At 40.0% G+C, this 22,019-nt stretch overlaps 1 protein-coding gene across 1 annotated transcript in view; it reads left to right on the top strand.

Annotated features, from left to right (window-relative positions):
- Positions 1-22,019, top strand: part of POLQ (DNA polymerase theta) — a 55,208-nt gene that overhangs the window by 22,778 nt on the left and 10,411 nt on the right. Inside the window, exons 11-23 of the mRNA XM_065646733.1 lie at positions 1,340-1,544; positions 2,433-2,575; positions 4,876-5,069; positions 5,375-5,499; positions 6,919-7,162; positions 7,958-11,131; positions 12,230-12,369; positions 12,996-13,192; positions 14,614-14,854; positions 15,959-16,152; positions 17,846-17,983; positions 19,244-19,418; positions 19,708-19,843. Of these exons, the coding sequence (XP_065502805.1) occupies positions 1,340-1,544; positions 2,433-2,575; positions 4,876-5,069; positions 5,375-5,499; positions 6,919-7,162; positions 7,958-11,131; positions 12,230-12,369; positions 12,996-13,192; positions 14,614-14,854; positions 15,959-16,152; positions 17,846-17,983; positions 19,244-19,418; positions 19,708-19,843 (5,306 nt within the window). The remainder of the gene's footprint in view (positions 1-1,339; positions 1,545-2,432; positions 2,576-4,875; positions 5,070-5,374; positions 5,500-6,918; positions 7,163-7,957; positions 11,132-12,229; positions 12,370-12,995; positions 13,193-14,613; positions 14,855-15,958; positions 16,153-17,845; positions 17,984-19,243; positions 19,419-19,707; positions 19,844-22,019) is intronic.

Raw genomic sequence — 22,019 nt, forward strand, 5'->3', positions numbered from 1 at the left:
TTTCTTGTGTTTTTTCCCTTGTCAACCCAAGCAGCTTCAGAAGAATATTACTTGGTTCTGGCAGCTTGCTTCAGTATTCAGCATTTCGTTTGGTGTGTTTCAGTCTCTGCTTCTTGCAGATCAGGTTGTGAGCACAGTCAAAGAAGAGTTACTAAGTTTTGCTTTTGCATTTAAATCTACTCAAACCACAGGCATAAGTAAGTGTAATTCTTAAACTTCTTGTATGACCTGAAAGTCTTAACTGGGAGGTGCTTGGACATTCCTGATCCCAGAGACTTTGTAGACTGAATTAGGCCATAATGACATTTGTAGAGCGTTGTAGAGTATGTTATTTCCCCCCTCAACTTATCTACCTCTTTTGCACAAAAATGATTGAAATTTTGTAAATACATTTTTGGTGAAAAAATAGATGTGGTACCCCATTTGCTCCTTCTAGCCTGCTGTCCTCTGTAGAGTTCCTACAGGAGTAAAAAAGGACCAAAAGGATGTTATTCCACATAGGCGAGCTTATCTCCTTTTCAAAAGTTGCTTTTGAACTTGAACTGAACTTTGACTTCTAAAATATATTTTGTTTGTTGTACTGCTCCTACTATCTTTTGTGAAAAGTGCTGTGATACATCGCACTAAGTTGTGTTTCCATAGGTTTTGAATTTTTATCAGACCCATGGAATTTCTAAACGCATTTTTCTACATCAGAGCTATCTAAAAGATGGGGGTTCCTTTCTGGTGATGTTGCTTTATGACGTGGAAAAAAGTCCATTCAAACCATGAAAGAAAGTTTTTAGTTAAACACTCTGCTATCTCAAGGAAGACACATACATGGAAATGACAAGGAAAAAGCGGTTATGTGAAAAATGAAAAACAAAATCGAAGGGAAAAAAAATCACACTCAGTCAGGAAAACAATGATGGGGTATAGCATTCACATTTATTAAGAGAAAACTCCAGTATGCTGAAGAGCCTTACGAGAACTCCTCCTCCCTGGTTTGCTTTTTGTCTTCAGAAAATTACATTTTGTGTTCTAACCCTTTTAAAAGTATTTCACAATGTTGGCTAAGCAAAAACCCTAGGGCTAATCTCAAATCTAAATTGCTACTATGTATGTCTGCTATCAAAATAAGATTTTATAATTCCTCTTACTTCTACCTGAGGTGTCTTGCTTCTTGCCAAGAAAAGGCCTTAAAGGTTGGCAGCTGTGGCAGCTGCTTTGCCTCATGTTCCCCTCTCGTACTGGTTCTTTAAAGCTTAGATATCTGATGGATCAGTCTCTTTGGCTCTCTGATCTGACGTTCCGTCCTATTGCTTCTCAGGCAATATGAGCAAGTAGTTTTCTTCAACAGATCATAGTGGGTGGAGTGGCCAACACCCCAGATGACGTGCAGACCTACGCTTCTTGCACTCTTCTTGCATCCAGCTTGAAAGAAAGCAAGTGGGGAAACGAAAAAGCACAAGACAAAGCACAGACCGGACCTATCGAGGCTTGTGTGACGTGGCTGCTAGAAAATGAATTCATTCAGGTTCTGGACTCTGGCAATGATGTGAAAGGTATCACTGGTGTTCTTCCCAGTAAGGGCAGTTAGCAGTTTCGAATCAGTAAACCTTCTGCAGCTGTGTAGATGTTTAATGTAACTTTAAAATGAGAACCTCCCTGCATTTTTGTTTTTATTTTAAAGAACCATGTGTATCAAGACTTACTTCGGCTTTCTGGAGGGTGTCTTTATACCTACTTTAACATTTTCGCATGCATGTGTTCTTGAAAGGCCTCTCTCTGCACATCACCTCTAACACTGATGCATCCTAGTCTACAAATTCCCAAAATATCTTGAAAGAAAGCATACTTTTACTACAGGATTTGTGAACATTAACCATAGACTATGATTTTTGTCTTTCTGAAGAAGAACGAGTACATGCTAAGAGAGCACAAGTCTCTTCTAGAACTGCTTAGTGTACATGGTTGCACTTTTTCCTGATTTTGGCTATTTTCTTAAAATCGCTAAGGATGAGACTCTTACAGTAATAGTAAGAATCCCCATTACAGGTTATTTGGTATCTCTTTTTAAAGAAAAGATGATAGGAAATATTTGGTGTTCTGAAGAAAGAAATACTCAAAATGGTGACTCCTAGGGAGGATGGCAGATGGGATTCCAGTGATTTTTGTTCAAATAGCTGTCACAGCTGTTAGTCTGAGTAGTTAGAGGGATCCAAGCTTGTGATCTGGCCTCTGAAAAAGGCTAGTTTAGACCTAGGCAAGTCTAAACTTTTTATTGTTTCCATTTTCCTGTCTTCAGAATGGAGAAATATGCCATTTCTTTTTGAAAAAGCAAATAGGAAAAGTTAGTAGAATTGATACCTGTAAAATACTTTGCAATCTGAAAATGAGATATAAACTTGCACTTAAATGTTTGTGGGTTATGTTTTGTTTTTTCTTAGCAGCAAAGGTTTATCATCCAACACATCTTGGCTCAGCTACTCTTTCCTCTTCTCTTTCACCAACTGAAGCCATGGAAATCTTTGCTGACCTGCAGCGAGCTATGAAAAGCTTTGTTCTGGAGAATGATCTGCATATTGTCTATTTGGTAGGTTCTCATTCTGTTTTGTGTTTTGTACTGCCAAAACTAAGGAAAGGAGAGAAAGCACAATGCAGACTTCTTGAGGGCTCTAGGAACATAGGGGTTTTGTGCTTTGCTTAGCTCATCCTTCATGAAGAAGTTTCTTAATTGAATGTTCTTCAGAACTAGTCTGTTCCTATAGTGTCTATTGTGTAGACAGGTGTTGCACGTCTGTCCAAGCCCATTGTTGTCACTCCTGAGTTCATAAGATTTCCGAACTTTGTAACTTTGGGGAGTAGGATAATGGTTTCTGAGACACTTAATGAAATGAATTGGGCTTTTTTGTGTGTTTGGGGTCAGCACATTGCATCTCAGATTACTTTTGGAGACTCAGAAAACTTCTGGGGTTTTAGCATCTATTTTGCCTACAAAAAAGCCTCAGAGAACAACACTGCTTTCTTCCTATGTGTGGGCCTTTCTTCGGTTCAGTAACAGTGAAATTTATCTCTATTTTAGTTTACTTGCCTGATGATGCTGCCAGGGCTAAAGGAAGGAGTGTGCTAAATCTTTTGACGGGAAAGTGTGTCAAAGTTTATCAAGATTTATGTGCATGTACACTTAAAAAGCTAAGCAGCGCTATTTAGGACCTTTGGACAGGAGGCCACGAACCTGTGAAGATTAGTGAAGAAACAAGATGGAGTTGCAGTGAACATCTTAAGATCCATGACCGCCAGAGGCCCATCATGCAATTGTCATCCCAAATTTGACAATGGTCTTTACCTTCCTGAAGTGTAAAGTGTATTCTCTTTACCAGGCTGATAAACCAAAGGCAAAATTTGGGCATCTTGCCTGAAAAAAAAGTTTACTCCGAGGAGAATATGCTCGCAGTTACAGGAGTTGTTGAGCTAGAGGACAGGGGGAGGCAGGAGATGCAGGGTGCCTGTCTCTGCTTGCTGTGTTCATTAACCTAGTTACTGGCTGATAGATGTTGTTGGATCTGCTAGTGTCCCATATGTCCCCATATCTGTTTTACAGGACCACATTATATTTTGTTCTGTTTCTACTAGACAAAGTGAACTGATTTATATCATTATGCACCAGTGTATTTTTTCCCTGTTTGCATCTCCAAAACAGAAAAAAAAAAAAAAGGATTGCTTTTGTTCCTGTTCTGGGGTAGGGACAGTGATGGCGATTTTTTTTTTTTTTTTTTTTTAACCCTTTACATTGCAGCTGCTGCGGCTTGTCTAATACACTGTTGAACAAAATGTTCTTGAGATTATCTTCCCTTAAGCTACCCTAAAATACTTTCTTGCAAGTCAGTTAGTTTTCAAGGCTGAAGGTTTGTTTAGTTTTGATGGGGTTGGTTTGGTTTTGTTTTATTTTAAAGAACAGTTCTCCATGTGTTCCTTATGGGTTACAGGGAAATTATCTGCTATCATGCTTTTTAATTCTCTTATGCTTGAATTTTTTATTTATACAAATATGAGACTGAATTCCAAGACCTTGTATTTTAGGAAAGGTGATAAAACCAAATTTGCTAGGCTAGGAAAAGAGGTTTTTTTAAAGAAAAGAAAACAAAAAAATCCATAACAAAAAACATAAAACAATCCTCCACCTTAATAACTCTTGTTCTTCTCAGCATCTGATATTCTGTGTTATATTAAATGCTCTCCAATAACTGCTAGTTATTTCAAAGTAATTAATCTTGTAGTTTATCGATACAGATATAAAGACATTTTGTCTCCTCATAGTGAAACTGACTCTGTGTTGACTGAACAATGACAGAATTGGTTTTCTGTCTAAAAGTGTGTGAATGCTTTGGATGGCTTTTTTATTAGTGTTAATAAAAGCTGAAATTTCTTGTACTTCAGGTAAATGAAAGCTTCAGCAATTTCTAGCAAATTCTATGTTCTGTCCTACTTTATCAGACGATGACAGTGGTTAGTGTGGTTGCTAGTGGTTTTAAGAGGTTGATAGATATCTGTTAGTTTTGTTAAAAAAAGAATAAAGTTTTGTTTTGTTAAAGGAGAATAAAGATGCGGCTTAAAAATCTTCTAGTGCCTTGGATTGAGGGAGCAATCTGACAAAGATTCCAAATTGTTTAATCGAGTACCCATATGAGTCAGATCTCATCAGTAAAAATATTTTAAAAACCCCTGGTTTAGAAGAGCTTTTACTTTCTTCAGGGTGCATGGTTATGACTCAGTGCCTCTGAGGAGTGTGTAGGATGCTCTAACCACATTCCCTAGGCTGTATTTTTGTTTACCCAGAGCTCTGTTCTGTTTGTTTCTCTGAAAGAGTTTTTTGCGTTGTCTTATTTTCATTAGGTCACCCCAGTGTATGAGGAGTGGACCACAATTGATTGGTACCAGTTTTTCTGCTTGTGGGAGAAGCTGCCTGCCTCAATGAGACGTGTGGCTGAACTGGTGGGGATTGAAGAAGGCTTTCTGGCTCGCTCTGTAAAGGGCAAAATCATAGCTAAAACAGAGAAACAGCACAGACAAATGGCCATCCACAAAAGGTAGTCACAAATGGGTGTGAATGCGAAAAGACTGGAGGCTATAACACATGGAGTGGACAGGTTCTGTGTCTGTTTTCAGGAACTGGCTCCCTTGCTGAGACAGCTGATAGCTCAGAGAACCTAGACCTGGTCTGCTCTGAACTGAAGACAATGCTGGCACAAGATGTTTGTGGATTCCATCTTCTCTGTTTCTTCTGTGTGCAATGCTATAGTACCATTCTGTCCTAGCTATCACAGTGCATTTTGCAGTGTGTGCTAATGTGACCTGGATAATGATTTGATTTCCATGTATACTTCTTCCACAGGTTTTTCACCAGTCTTGCCCTTCTGGATTTGATCAGTGAGGTTCCCTTAAAGGATATGACAAAGAAGTATGGCTGTAGTCGTGGCCAACTTCAATCCTTGCAGCAATCTGCTGCCACCTATGCAGGTGAGTTGTCTGTGCAAAATACCCTGGGACTCTTAGGCTAGTCTGTTTTCCTTCCTTCCAGATAAGGGGATAAGATAGCCACAGTGTGGTACTGACAACAATCAGTCTTGTAAAACAACTTCCAGCTTTATAGCTTAATCTGTGGTTCCCCCTGCTTTGGGATGGAACCACAGAGTTTGCTGTGGGAAAGGGGCTGGCTGAGTCGAATCAGGCACTAGTGTAGCATGCTGAGGTCTGTAGAAATCACCTGTGTACTGTGCAGGAATGTAGTTTGTTCAGTAGTAAGTATGGAAATTAAGTACAAGTCCATTCTGAAGCTTTGCTCTATCAGGAAAGAGTACCTTTCAGCATGGGTAAAGTTTGGGGGTTCTAAGACTTAGTATGGCTTTCTCCTGGTTGCAAAGTTAATAAGCCAGAAAGTATAAGTTTATAGTTTTCAAAACAGAGTGAGTAGTTTCTGGGTCATTTATCACCAGATAATAAGAGGGCAGATAGCTGTCACCTTAACTTCCTTAAGAGGACCGTGTGGGAGTAGAAGTAACAGCCCACCATGTGACCGAGATTTTTTTTTTTTTCTATTGCCTAAGTCCTCCATTACTACATAAGTGGGCCTTCAATTTGCAAGACAGATTTAGCTCAACTTGTGAAACCCTGTGTGTGGGTTGCAGCATGAGTCAAAGGCCCAAAATGAAAAGGTCACGCCAACTGATGCAGAGTAGTTTAAATTAATTCTGGTAGTATAAATAACTTTTTGTTGGAGCAGTTTCATAATTCTCTATTCCCAGTATTAATAATTTTCACAAAAGTAATTTGGGAAGTAAAATAACTGTTGACAGGACATATAGTTAAGACATATGACAAAGGTCGTATTCTATAATCACTGTAAAAATAGTGAGGGATGCTGTGTCTTTCAGTTATTTTCATATTCTGTAGATGCAATCTGTGAGTGAGAAACTATCTTTTCCCTGCTCTTTTCCTCCTCCCATGTGCTGTTGTGACATTTATCCTAGGCTTTACTACCTCCTATGATGCTCTCGGTAACTGAAGTTCTGCTCTTATGGACATCAGTGCTGGCTTTCCTCAAAGACCTTCACTGCTTGTTCTGCCTTCTTCAGTGTGTTTGGTTCATAGGAATCCTGTTACAGGATATACATGTGCATCACACTTTAAAGATCAGCATCTTTGAAAAAGCAGTGTCATTCAGAATTTCTGCCTCACTGAAAAACTAGTTAATTCTAGATTAGAGTTCTGTGAGACCAGCTCCTAGTCATAGTTATAATAAACATGAATTAGTTTCTGTAAGTAATGGGAAGGTGAGAAATGTAACATGAATGCCTGTTCACATGAAGTGGGGAAATGAACCCAGCTCAGCAGAACTGGACCTGGAGTTAAGACACTGATGTAACTTCTTTGTTCCAGGAATGGTAACGGTTTTCTGTAATCGACTGGGCTGGCACAACATGGAGCTGTTGCTCTCTCAGTTCCAGAGCCGCCTCACTTTTGGGGTTCATAGGGAGCTTTGTGACCTGGTACGAGTGTCTCTGCTGAATGCACAGCGTGCTAGGACGCTTTACAATGCTGGCTTTGTCACAGTAGCTGATCTTGCTAAAGCCAGTCCTGATGATGTGGCAACTGCTCTGAAGAATTCAGTACCGTTCAAAAGGTGAGAAATCAGTAAGTCCAGAAGTCAAGTAAAGGAGTTTGTTCGTAAGGTGAAGAATTATAGGATGAAACCTGTAATTAAATATGGCAACCTTTTGGGACTTGATGCCGAATGTTAGATAGAAATAACATGTGGGTCTCTGTGACTGATCACAGTCATTCCATGATTATATTGAAATTAATAGAAGCATCTTTTCTTTGCAGTATAAGTTTGTGAGATCTAAATTTTCTTCTCATTCCTCTTTTCAATGCACTAATTAGTCCTGGGTGAATTGTTAATGCTTTCTGGAGACCTCTTGCTGCCTCTAAAAGGCAGTTCCACCATATAATCAAAGAAGTTGATGGTTTATTACTGTATATCATTTGAGATTCTCTGGTTATTTTCATGTTAGCGCAATGACTTGATCAAGTACCTATTGGCCTGTGCCATGACACCTGTTTGGTTCATGCTCCTGAAGTTTTCGTTCTTTGGAAAACAGTGCATGGAGCAGGATTGATTCAGGCCTGGATCTTGCCCTAGCTGGGACTCATCTGGGGTACATGTTTGGACACAGAAGCGTGGGAGCGCTTCTGGGGTGTGCAGCCAGTAACATCTTTCCTTGACATCAATTCACATGTAGAAAACTGAAACAGTTATTTCCTATCAAGTGCATTATATTTTGGATATAGTGCTTCTGTGAAGCTAGGAAGCTGTGAAGCTAATTGAAAGGGGAGCAGAGCAGAGTAGCGCCAGCTCCTTGTGTTGTTTGTTATATTCTGTGTGAATGTTTACGTCTGTCCTTTACCTTTCCGGTAGTGTTCGTAGGGCTGTGGATGAAGACGAAGAGTCAGCAGAGGAGCGTCGGACCGTGCGCAGCATCTGGATGGCTGGAATGAAAGGCTTAACTGAAAGAGAAGCAGCTTCCCTCATTGTGGAGGAAGCCAGGGGACTTCTCCAGCAGGATCTGGCACTGATGGGAGTGCAGTGGAACCCAGAGTCTTTTCTCGAGTCCGATACATCCTCTGTGATGAGCAGAGAGTCAGAACTGGAAGACAGACTACATAGATCAAATGGAAGGCAGTCTTCCGAGTCTTCTAGGGTGTTAAGCAAAAAAGTGTGCAGAGTTCAACATTGTAATGGCCTTGGCTCTCAAACTGGAAACTTATCAAATATTAAAAAGGGATATAAAAGGCGACTAAGCAGTAGTACAGAAAACTCCAGATTTGAGAGTGAAGTCCCAGGCAGGAGACAGGCTCGATCAGAGGAAGGCAATGGTGATATTGTGTGCAGTCCTAGAAAACGGCCAAATGTGTGCACAAATAATAAAAATGTAGAAGGAATTTCTCTGGTCAAAACCAAGATGGATTCCGGGAGAGCAATTCCAGAACTCTCTACTGAACAAGGAAAAACACCAACATTGAGAACAAATTCTTCAGCCTCTAGATTGATAAAAAGTATGGACATGCATTTAAACCGGACTAGGAACAAAAATACTGCTTCAAAACTACAGAGGTCACTTCTTGAAGATTCAAATATGCTTAGCGTAGACACACAAAAGCCTCCTGCTTTCCACCCCACGATCTCTAAAGATAATTGTTTTTCAGACCAAAATAATAAGGAATTTATGGTAACAGGGTCTGTAACTCATCAAGTCTCAAATTCTGTACAGATGGAGGCAATTACTCTTGGGAAGAAAGATAAAATGGAAGGATTATTTAGAGACCCTACCATCAGTAATGAAGGCATGCCTCAGGGGAGAGCATGTTTTCAGGCATCTGTTACATTGCAGGGTATTCCACACACCGATGTGGAGACATGTAATATTGTAGAGAGTCTAGTGATACCTGCTAGTGGTAGGACACAGAGAAATGAAAATATGGATGATAAGCAGAATAAAATAAACAAAATGCGAACAGATGAGAGCTGTGCTGAGGTGATGATTGGTAAGCAGCAGATGGCTTTAGATGCAGATCACCATAATGCAACAGCCAGCTGCTCTGGAAATGGACGTGTCCATAGTGGCAGCAGGATACAGAAGCCTGTGCGTTTTTGTCCTGGTGAGGATAAACCCTGCCGTGTTCAGATTCAGAATGGTGGCAAAAATGGTAGCGAAAAGTCCAATGGAATATTGTTACAAGCTGAAGCACTGCAGAAAGCAAACAGTCATCCTAAGGACTTTCTGAAAGACTCTCTAATAAAATCCAGAGGTGTTTATGATGCAGGTGATGGTCAGGATAGTCCATCCTCTAATCTGTTTTCTGACTCTAGAGACTTTGAAGACAGCTTCCAGTTGGATACTCAAACTGAGATGATAATAAAACAGGAGGGAGCAGCTGGAATTACAGGACAGCAGGGAATACAAGGTTCAAAGCTGGCAGCAATCCCACGGCAGGAAATCTGCAAGAAACTAAGCACTTCACGGACTGAGAATGCTACTGATGAAAGGCTGGCTGCAACAGTTAGGAAACTGGGCTTTTCAAGTCTTGTCACAACAAATAACATTACAAAAACCACAGCTCAGCACTGCAGTAATAATGTTTTGGAGTCTAGAGGCCTTAATTTACAGCCCGTAACGAAGGAAATAGATTCTGCACCTTACGTTAAAGAAAGTGATTTCTCAGTGACTGACTCCCAGCTACACAGTTTTCTACAAGATTACCACACCCAAAATGCAGTGAAAGGGGAGACTGCATCTAAAGACCTTAATAAAGCAACCTCCCTTTTTGGTAGGGAGCACATTGTACAAGTAGAATGCCACCCTGTCCCCGAAACAAGCCTGAATATGAGTGATAGCTTGCTGTTTGATGATAGCTTCAGTAACGTCAGTGACCTTTCAGCTGTTCACATCACAGGAGCTGACAGAAAGGAACCTGTGGAGAAGCAAGGGGCTTTGCTTTCTCCAGAACGTCGTTTGCAGAACTCCAGGCCTGTTCAGAATAAGTTCGATGTCAGTGGCAACCAGAAGGAGCTTGAGGACCCTGCGCAGCATAACAATGTGTCTCTAGCGTTCTCTGATCTAATAGCCGAAGTTTTAGATCATGCAAACTCCCCGTCTTTTCTGGAAGATCTTCCTTCTACGTTTGACGGTCAGTCAGGATTAAGAAGTCCAGTGATGTGTAACAATGACCCCAGATCAAATGATTTGGTAGCACATCAAGGTGCAAGGCACCAGAGAAGCCAGAACGCTCCAGACAAGAAAACCCATACAGTGGTGTGGACTGACCACCCATTTGAACTAAGCCCAGGATTGCAGGATGTATTAGACAAATGGCCTAGTCCCTCAGGCATTGAACCAGTTTCAGTAAGCTCCTGTCTGAAAGAAAAGTTAGTTGCTCCTCTTACTAATCAAGAGCCAGATCCAGTTTTTGAACCTGATCGTTGTCATCCGGAGCCTTTGCCCATTTGCCAGGATTTAAAAAGCTATTTCAAGGTTAAAGAAAGCAAACTAGAAGACTCGAATCTTCAGAAAACAGACTGCATAGCACTTCCACTCAAGGGAAGCAACAGAACATCCTGTCCTTCACCAGACAGTAATAACGCATCTATTCCTCCAACACCCCCAAAAAAGCTTTTTCCCAAAAGCTCTGTTTCTCTCTCTGTGAAGTCTTCAAGGAAGAGACAAGTCGCCTGCATGGATGAAGGGCAGCTGATTCAGCCACAGCAGAATAGCGAGGGCAATGCAGAGCAGCAGGTAAAAACACTCCAAATCAGTCCTGGGATTGTAGACCAAATTGAGGCTGATGAGATGAAAGATGATTCCACTATAGACCAAGGCTTTTCACTGCAGCTATCTCAGGATGTTTCTCCACTTGTTCCCTTAAGCACTGAAAGTTTCACTATTATTGATGTAGCAAGTGACAAAGCACTTTTCCAGACTTTCCTTGCAGAATGGAAGGAGAAAAGCAGATTCTCCATCTCAGTGGCATGTGAAAGAGCAAGATGTCTTTTATCTCCCAAATCAACGATTGGTGGCAAATTCAAAAAAGGTCAGTTCTGTGTACCAGCTCATAGTTTTGTGAACAGCAGGGTGGCATCTTCAGCTTCAAGCAGGAGTGGAGAATGAAAGGGTTTGCAAAAAAGGAGCAAAATTAACTGATATTCATTGAATATTGTTAGTCTCAGTAAAGCAAAGGAGCTGAGTGTTAGTAAAAGACAGAGAGAAATTGGTGTCAAGTGTTTCATTGGTAGGTCTTTGGTGACAGTAATGAAGTGTTTAGCAGCTTGTTTCTGTTTGAGAGCGTCTAAATATCCTTAACATTTCATCGTGTATATAATTTTGAAATGGATCTGTGTTGTGCAGTCCCTTTCTCATGTATCTTTCCATGTCATAAGCAAGTTTTAGTATATTTTAAAACGAGCAATATATTTGACAGTAAATTGTACAGATTGTTCAGGGTCTCCACTGAGCAGTGTTGCTTCTGGGTTTGCCTCTGAACCAAGGTTAAATATTTTTGAGTTCGCAAAAAGTAAACTTTGTTCAATATATGCATGTGCAAAATTTGGATCAGTCTCTGGATTGTTGCAATATTGCTTCATTTTTTTTTCCACAGACGTATTCTTATGCTGCAGTTTGCTGCTGCTGTATAAACATACTCTTCCTTTAAAATAACAAGATTAAGCAGTTAGATTCTTTGTTGTCATATATCCATAACAACAACAACAAAATTTCTTAACTGTCAAAAAATATTTTTGACAGATAAATGTAAATGTTTTTCAGAGTGAAAGGAGGGAATGTATTTCTGTCTCAACTCTTGAAGAGATTGCTAGGAAAGGCCAGAGTTTTGCAGGGGTGCTATATGGGCGGTTGTTTCTGTTACGATAAAGTTTTGCTATTCTAAACATGTTGTTTTATTTGTTTTGGCTTTATTTTTTTGGTTTGGGTTTGGTGTTTTGTGTGGTGTGGGTTTTTTTTTTTAATTTCCCAAAAAGAAACACAGACTTTTCTCCCTATAGATACGTTGAAGGTATATATTAACTTTTAAGAAATTTAGGATCAAATGTATGTATTTACATTTTCAGGATCCAAACTGTTCTGCATTTATGGATAGCATTTTATAATCATAACTTTAAAATTATTCCTTTAGCAAGTTCTCCTCAGTCGAAGCAAGTTAAAGATGATGGATTTCCTGTCCAAGGCTGCGAAGACATCTTGGTAGTTGGACTGGCAGTATGTTGGGGTGGAAGAGATGCCTACTATATCTCTTTGCAGCAGATACAAGACCAGACTGGTAAGTGAGCGGACAGGCTGTGCTGGGTGATATGACACTGCATTTCAAGAAAGTACCTTCAGCAGACAGGCTCTTGGAAGTGTTTTGAGTGTCCCAAACCCAGCTCAGTTGTGTGATGGAGTAATTTAGTCACATTATTCAGCAGTCTTAATGTGTTGAACACACTCGAAGACATTGCTGTGGATACATCTGTGCTACTATATAATAAGGCCAGGTAATTGGCTCAAGCACTGGACTGCTGAGCATGTATATAGCTAAAATGTTTGCTTACCCCCATGTTCTCTTTAGCTTACTTGCTTTTCTCTTTCAACCTCTTCCAATTTTTGCTCTCCAGAACAAATCTGACACTAGAATGCTGAACACAACCCAATCACTGCACCATGGGCTTGTGACTAGCATTTGATTCCTGGCTGTCCTTTGTTTAGTAGTACAGACACAGCATGTTGCTTTTGGGAACATTGTCTGCTTTGATAAAACATGTAATATCTGTATAGATTTGTTGTTATTTGTTCACAGTCCAACTCTAGTTTTTGTGCTTTAAGTGATTGTGTTCAAGATTTTTCTCTTGCCTTTCTTTATCACACAGTAGGTAAAAAGATGATTTTTGCTTGTGTTTCCTGGCTTAGAAATCAGTATGAGTTTGGCACCGCCACCTTTGGACAAAAACCTGTCTGTAACAGAGAGACTGTATCATCTGCAGCTGCACCTACAGAAGAAGCCCAGGCAGGAGCGCTCACTTATCATGTATAACTTCATTCAGCACTACAAGACTCTGGTGATGGCTTGTGGCATCTCCTTGGAAGGAAATTTTGAGGATCCAAAGGTTTGCAGGATTAAGAAATTTAGCTTGGGTAAAACTACTAGTTTAAACACACCAGTGTAGAGACAGAAATACCTCCTGTTGCTTCCCTTCTGTTATTTATATTTGGAAATTCACATCAGTCAAGGAGTTTAGTGACATTTTCTTCCAGTGGGAAATCTAGAACAGTATGTAGAGAAGACTTCTTTTGCTATGTGTGTTCATACCCTGGGCGAGGAGGATGAGGTTAAATCTCTCCCCTGTCCCAGCAGACAGGGCTGAACTCTTGTTTTGTTGCAATAACAGCCCTGGGAATGAAATGGCAGAAGCGCTTCTAAAGTGGCCAGATTATTGATTCTAAGAGCAGAGGACTTCACAAGCAAAAGATTTACCCACTGTGTATGTGGGAACACCTTGCTACCACTATTTTCCCCAAACCAAAATCCACATGTAATTTCAAAAGGTTTGGGTACCATTTGTATCTCTAATGAAACACTAGAAAGAAGTAAAAGCAGCTTCTTTTCCTTGTTAGGAAAAGCTCTAGATGCATAGAAGTTTCTGGTGTTGATTTTTTTAAAGCTTGCATCACACATGGGCTGAACAGCATCATGGCAATATTAAAGTCTGCAAGTAAGTAGCTGAGGTGTTCAACACAAGGACAAGCTTAGCTTTTTATACCAATACATAGTTTTAGGACAAAATTTAAGAGCAATAAAAGTAGCACCTTTCCTTGCACAGTTCCATATATTAAATGGAGTCATACTCATATTTTTCCATTTTAGTGATGCAATGAATATATACATACACACATACATTCTCCCCCCCTCCCCATATATATACATGTGTTTTTTACCTTCTGTTTGCATGGCAGAGACAATGTAGAAACCTGCATTTCATCCTATTTTGACACAAAAAATTGAAATATAGCTATAAGGAAAATTGCTTTGAAGACCGTGAGAGGTATGAGGCTTACCGTGAATCAAATTTGCCTTGCAGAATTCTTGGTACTAGTGCTGATGTGCAAAAAAATAGGAGAGCTCAGCTTGACTAATATTCTAGATCAATAGCAAGTTCTGATTTTTACAAACTCTGTTTTCAGATTAAACATGTTTTGATCCTGATTTTAATATTTAATCCCCTTTGTGTTAGGTTTTAATAAATGAAAAAGCTTGAGGACAACACTTCTAGATGTGTTCAGTTGACAGAGGATAAGGTTTTCAAATTTGCAGAATTAACTTTGGGTTAGAATGAAGCTTTTCAATGACTTATGCCCTCTTGAAGGTTTTATCTGAAATGATGTAGCTTTTCTACAAATTACTCCAGTGTGCCTGCCAAATCAAGAAAAATAATCTGCACTATAACTTTGCATTAACCCCCAGCTAAGTATTTATGTAGTATTATGAGTAAAATGGAAAAAAGGTCTCATGGAGGTCTCCCTTTTTAAGGTCGCATGTTGGCTGCTTGATTCTGACTCCAAGGAACGTACCCTTCACAACATGGTGACGAACTTTCTTCCCAATGAGCTGCCTCTGCTGGAAGGGGTAGGCACCGGCCAAGGGGTGCAGAGCCTGGGGCTTAGCGCCAGCCGAGATCATTCTGGGCGGTACAGAGCAGCAATCGAGTCTGTGCTTGTCTTCAATGTCATGAACCAACTCCATAATGAATTACAGAAGGAAAACCTGGCAGGTAAAGAGAGCTCCTCCACTTGGGAGCAAAGAGGGCAGGTAAAGGTATCTGTGCTACCACAGGCTGAATGATCAGTGGAGAAGAGAGATTTGGAAGTTCTTACTTAAGTATATTCTGTGGCAAAATGTTCATTTGTTAAAAGAGAGAACTTCCCTTGGAAGTACACCTCCTTTGTCAAAAAAACCCCCCAACAAAACAAATCCCAAATATCTACCAGTTCCCTTGGTTAAGGCAATAGCAGAGTCTATTTTAAGTCTCTGAATCAAGCAGATCTCTACCACCCAGGTGAGGAGCCCAGCCATTCTGAGGTGACTTGTGGGTCTGTCTGTGGTTTCTCATTAATATTTTCAAAAGTTTTCGCATTTCCTTGTCAGAAGAAATTCCTAAAATCCTCAAATGTTTTCTGAAGGAGATTTCTTGCTCTTTGGCCTGCCCATATAGCTTTCTTTGCCATGTATGTTTTTTGTCCATGAACCTTTTGTGATCCCATGGTGAATGATACAGAATGTTTACACTAATTTTTGCTGAATGCTTGTCTTTTGTTTAAAAACAAGCAAACAAATAACCCTAAAAAGCATGTATCTACTGGTGGGCTTTCTGATTGTTTCCCCTAAATTGTATCCAAAGCCTAAGATTAGGATCCATTCTCACTGAAGTCTTTTATTGTGAGCTTACCACATCAGTTATGATTGTGACAACTAAACCTTAGAACATTTTTAAAAGATGTGGGTGGTGGAATGAAAGTGTATCAAGTTACAAAGCTTTACATTAAGCATGTCTGCGGTTTATAAAATGTTGACACACAAAGAAACATGTATTTCTTAGAAAAAAAATAAATTCGACAGAAGTTGTTATTCTCTTAAATACTTTTGTGATTAAAAGTTCTGGATACTTCTTATTATGAAATATTTCTTACTATAAAATATTCCAGAAACAAAAGTATTTAAGCTAAATCTATTTTAAAATATTTCAGTGTGTCAGGACATTCAGGATTTTAAAAACTGAAGATTCCCCAGTTGTTTTTTTTTTCATTAATCTGTTGTTCTGCAGTTGATCTGTTTTTGATGTTTTAGAAGTTTTTCTTGGGGTTTGTACTTACTACAGATGTATTTTCTAAAGTGGAGATGCCCAGCCATTATTGCTTGGCTCTGCTGGAACTGAATGGCATTGGTTTTAGCACAACAGCCTATGAAACCCAGAAACAGGTCATGCAAGCTAAACTGAGCGAGATTGAGACCAAAGCGTATCAGCTGGCTGGCCACAGCTTCTCCTTGACCAGCCCTGATGACATTGCAGAGGTAGGTGAGGGTGGGAGGGGGAGAACTTTCTCAGAAGTTACCTTCAACAGGCTTTCGCTTAGACTTAAGAAAAAACTTTCTTGGGCAGACAGCCTATGAAGAAAAGACAAAACGCAGACTGGACTCTGAGTTGATTTGTCTTTACACTCATGAGCTTGCTGCCTGCAAAGTGCTGTGCATCTTCTGTTTGTTACTGATCATTCTGATTTCTGCTAACTTTAGCAGACATAAAGAAGGTATAAGTGGAAATAAGCATGCTAGAAATAAAAAACACATGGAAATAAGTATGTTGTTTGTATAGGACCTTGGCTTCTCATGGTGCATGAGATGATCTGCCAATTAAATGGGTTTTGGAATATTTTGGATGATCGGTGTGGGCCTAGAGAAGCTTTTTTGCAATATCAGTATTCTGCACGTGAGATGTGATGTGATACCATGTAGGCTGAATCTAAGAATAGTTGTACTGAATAAGTTGCATTGTTACCCCTATAGAGGTGTGAAAGAGGAGGAAACATTGCTTTCGAAGTTTTGAATCAACTACTGTCTGTTTTTAAGAACCAATATAGAACTGATCTTTTTTAAAGCCTAAGAAACAGATTTCTAAGTAAATTAGCAATACTTTTATTCCTGAAGAACTTTGTTATCTGTTTTTTAATGCATATTACATGGAATCATAGGAATAGATTATAATTGCTGTGCATGCCTTTTTTTCCCATTTATTTATCTTCTATATACTAACTTCTTGCTGAAATGCTGCACTTTATGTGGAAATTGTAAAAATTTGCAAGCAGCCATCACTAAAACAAGTTCCACAGAAATATTCCTCCTTTGTTGCAAATGCAGAAGTTTTGCTCAGTGCCAGTAGTCTTAGTTAGAACTCCTGAAATAGTGCTCAGCTCCAATTTCACTCTGCTTCATGGAAAGTGGAAGGAAAGTTTTTTCTGAAATACTGCTCTCTGAACTACAGAAACTTGTTTCTTGTGTGGAAATTTTGTTAGGAATCATGTAAAGTATCTCATATATGTTAGTAGAGCTTTACTCTTCTGATTTTGTGTCAGAATTTTTGTGCTGCAAAAATGTGCAAGGCAAAAAAGCTTCTATTCCCTTCTGCCAGCTGTGAAGTGAAACACAATAGCTGCTAATTAGTGTATAATGCTACACAGAAACATAGAATGAAAAATGAAGAACTGCGTTCTGTCAGCAAGTGAGCATATATTTAATTTTCCAGTTCTTGGCAATTTTTTAGGAAAACTAATATTCTGGGTATTCTATAAAAGGTATTTGTGACCACCTCCTCCTATGCCATTCCTGTTGCTCTGAAGTCTGCTCCCTGCTAACACTTCATTTTTCTCACCAATGTTCTTCCCACTTTTAGTCATCTTAACTCCACATTTTATTACAGTTGGCTGTCAGCAGTAACCCCGCTTATTGGATGGAGTTAATTACCTTTTCTAAAAACATACCTCTGAACTGAAACTTATAGTGTTCAGAAAATGAGATTTTAGATTGCATTTTGTAGTTAATTAAAAGGAGGAATGACTTTGATAGCAGAGATCTTTAATCAGCTTTTTAATTACCTGAAGCATTTGTACTATCCTTTGGTTGGAACAAGCTGTTTAAGTGCTCATTTGCTCATTTGTTTTCTCCTGGGAGTATCATGCAGAAACTGATTTGAAATGCTGGCCTTTTTCAGGTTTTGTTCCTGGAGCTGAAGTTGCCACAAAACGGAGACGTGAAAGTTCAAGGGAACAAGAAGACTCTGGGTTATACCAGAAGATCAACTGCTAAAGGAAACAGGGTTAGGCTGAGCAAGCAGTTCAGTACAACCAAGGTACAGTAAAGTCTGGTTATAGTCTGGAAGTCACTGTAAAAATAACTCCCTCTTACTTTACACACCTGCTGCTTGGATACATTGAAGTTAGGTATGCTGACTTAAATGAAGGTAAATTTTAACTGCCTTTTTGCTCCTCTAGTTACCACTGGACATTCAAACTGGATTCTGCCTTCCCTGTTAGCAGAGTTATTAACTCCTCCTACTCTCCTGAAGCCTGAGTATGGTGAGGACATGACTATAAATAGCAGGCTTCAATAAGAATAAATCAGGCAGAAGTTGATTTCCCAAACCACATGTAAGACCAAAATAGCACAATAATTTTGTAAAGTCAAGAGTAGAAGAATTTTTCAACATCAACTTGAAAGATACTTAAATACCATAGTGATTAAATACAATCTTTTCCCTGCCTGGTGCTGCCATTTCTGTATTTTGTGCTTCAAAGAATTTGTCTTCAAAATGGCTGATCTGATGGCTTATCAAATTTAGTATATCAAAAGCTTGTATATATGTGAAGGCTATTGACATGCTTGCCAGTTGATAAATGTTGTGCAGCTGCATGTAATACCAACTGCTGCAGGCTAATGGCTGCTCTTGCCAGACAAGTGATATTAGCAGATATATATGTTCTTTCTTTCAGGACTCATTAATCTGTGTTGTTTTCTTAGTTTCCCCTTGTTCAGTGTAGTCAGTGCTTGGATGGCAAGTATTGATTTCCGAAACTCAAGTGGCAGTGAAGAAGTGAGTGTGGTGGTGAAGGCAGAGCAGGGAGCAAGAAGCAAAGTGAGGATTTCCTCCTTTGGTGATGTGGAGGGATGAGGCTGCAGCTGCCTGCTGCATACAAAAATGTTATTTTGAGAAATGTTTGCATGCCACTGTCTTTAGAAATTTTTTTAATCCCTTCATATTTCTGATGTGGAGAGGAGACAACGTAGGGGACCTATGGCGTGATGCTTTGTTTGATCATTTCAGGTGACCTATTGGTTGGTGCAGGCTAAGAATGGTGATGAGGATGCAAAAGTTCAAAGAGAAGTGATTGCCGCCTTGTGTGTAATAAAACTGCAGCTGTGTCTCCTGGTGCTTTGGTTGCCCAGGTGCAGGCGATATAAGTGGAGGGGGACATCCATTTAATTTTAAGGCAGTGACACTGGAAGCGCACTGTGGGTGAAGGAGTTGCTTTTTTCCTGCAGAACTGCAAAACCTGTATTTATAAAGCTTTAAAGGCAGTTAATTATAGTTATGCCCTTTTCTCCCCACAAGGATGTTTTGGAGAAATTAAAGACACTTCACCCCTTGCCAGGGCTGATATTGGAATGGAGAAGGATCAATAATGCCATTACTAAAGTGGTGTTTCCACTACAGAGGGAAAAGCGATTGAATTCGGCACTGGGAATGGAAAGGATATATCCAGTGTCACAGACTCACACAGCTACAGGTAAAGAAATGTGTGCAAAATCCTACTTCTAACTGATTTTATTTCTTTTTTTGTGTGTATGTGTGGGCAGCCTTTCTGTGGGAAAAGACAGGATATCAAGCCTGTGCTCTACTTCAGCTAAATGAAAATACTGAAACAGCTATTTCACGTGCATCTGCCCTAAAAGTCTGGGTGTGTTAAAATAGCTTTCGTGTTTACCAAGCAATATTATTCATTTCTTACACATATTGGCATGTAAGAGAGACTCCTTTTGGACTCTTCCTTAGTCCTGCCTTGTCTTCCTTCTCAGGTCGAATAACCTTCACAGAACCAAATATCCAGAACGTGCCAAGAGATTTTGAGATTGAAATGCCAATTGTGGTTGAAGAAAGCCCACCCTCCCGAGCCCATGGAAATGTTAATTCTCGCTCTGTTTCTGGGGGCAGGTAGGAGGATCTTGGCAAAGCTTCTGCCTATTCTTCCGATCTTAATGTGGTCAAGTTGTCAAATTTCTCTTTTCTGACTTCACCTGTGTCTGCTGTCGTGTCAGTGTGACTTGTTACTCAGTGTTTCTCTTACAGTTTCAGGGGAATAAATACCTAAAAATCAGTGACACATGAAAGACCTAATAATACTAACAGCGTGTGGTTCCACGTAGCCACTTGCCTTTTGAAATTCTTTATGAAACCCTATAGTGAGATTAGTATTATGCCCCTCACAGTTGTATGAAAAGCTTGAGTGTGAAAAGTAACTAAAGTGAAGTTAGGATCTGGTTCGACTTTCTAAGAACTGCTCTGAAAGAGGATAGGATATTGTGGAACAAGTAGAAGAAAGTTCATCTGTTCTATGCTGTGCAGCTCCCCGTGTAAGAGAACATGGATGAATGTTTCATTCTTTGTTAATGATTTTGTTTGTGATAATGATCCTGCAAAAGCTACCATGTTGCAGAAAAAGATGTCTAAATCTGGTTTCTGTTAACCAAATGCCCTGTTTTGATAGCATTACATCCCAATGCCTAAACAGTTGTGTGGAAGTCTAGTGAAACATCAAGATGGGTCTTTTGGCAGCTAGTTTGTGAGCTTTGAAGCTTCATACCTGGTGGTGCTTTTCTGTCCTTTCAGTTTCTCTTTCCATTCAGGTTCTGGTCCCACGTGTCACTTGAGTGACTCTTATCATTTTTTTTTTCCTCATAGCAAGATGTGAGAACTTTCAGAAGTCTTTTGGCCCTTCTGTCTGTCTGTTCCTACCACCACATGTCTAACATCCTTGTGCCTCGAGTAGGTTATGGGAAGAGAGCCAAGGGGTAGCAGGATCCTGTCCCTCTCTCTTTAGGAGAAGAACCAGGCCTAGCCATGGAGGCAGAAATGTCATTCTGAGAAATAGCTCTGGCAGTGCTCAGGCTTGCAGCAGCTTTGCAGGACAATTGGAGAGTAAACTGGTTTCCTAAGAGTCTTCCCTGTAAAGAAGCAGCCCATCAAAGGAATGGAGGGTGTGCTGAACCTTGAGAGAGGCCAGCCCCTCGGGCTGACTACTGAGACTACATTCCTTAGGTAAGCAGCCACTTGGTTAGGAAGATGGCCAATTCTAAAGGCACAGAAGTGACTGCTGGCACAAAAGAAGCTGTCATGCAGTCTAAGGCAGATAGGCCTTCCAAACTTTTGTCCAAACTCTCTTTTATCGTAGTAATTACTATTACTACTCCTTCCCCTTGTTGTAAGAAGCTTCTCACCGAAGGAGCGTAGCTCATTCAACTAAATTAGGAACTTCTGCTGGACGGTGTTATTCTTTACGATTCCCATATGTTGTCCCTCACCTTTATTTCTTTTGAAAATTTATTTCTGTGATTTTTGTGCTTTCTTCTCCTTGATCCCTACCATCCCCGAAATGACAAGGTATTAAAAGAAAATGGAGTGCATGAGGGAAGCATGATGTCTTTTCTGTGCTTTGCTTTGCTGAAACTAGCCTTGACCTCAGAGATACCTTTCCATTCTGATAAAAAAAATTACTCAGATCCCTGACCCAGACACCAAGGGCTTATAAAGGCCTTTGACTGCACTTCCAGCCAAGAACCCAACAGGCTGACTGGTAGATTGGTGCTGAGGGGAGTAGGAGGTGTGAATGGTGTCCCAGCTGTGCACTGTTCAGTGGGTGCACGGATGGATAGAATTCCACCTGCAGCTACAAGTGACTTGGTGGGACAAGAGAGCTAAGCAAGTTCTGAGAGGTTGCAGAGCACCTGGTGCCACTGTAAACTTCTGGCCTTCTGGAAAAAGAAAACCTGCTTGCTTTTTGGCAATTTTTTACTCAGTCTGTAGAGAGGAAACGTGCAGTGGTTTATGACCATGTCTTCTGCAGCTCCTCTGCTTCTGTGGGCTTACTTGTGTGTTTGTGTGCGTGCAGTGATGAGGCTGACATAGAGGAAATGTTTTCTGTCTGTACTAGGTATTGGCTGGTGTGGGTATTCTGCATATTCTGATGTTGAAAGAAGACTTGGCATTCAAGGTGGGATGTTGAGTTTTTAGGATTTGTATCAGACTCATTTGCTATCTTTCTGGAATGTGCCCATCACAGATCTGGGGCCTTTCATCTTACCTGGTTTGGGGTGGAATTATCCAATTTCTG

The sequence above is a fragment of the Caloenas nicobarica genome, chromosome 1, assembly GCF_036013445.1.
Source record: "Caloenas nicobarica isolate bCalNic1 chromosome 1, bCalNic1.hap1, whole genome shotgun sequence".
In the NCBI taxonomy this organism is placed as follows: domain Eukaryota; kingdom Metazoa; phylum Chordata; class Aves; order Columbiformes; family Columbidae; genus Caloenas; species Caloenas nicobarica.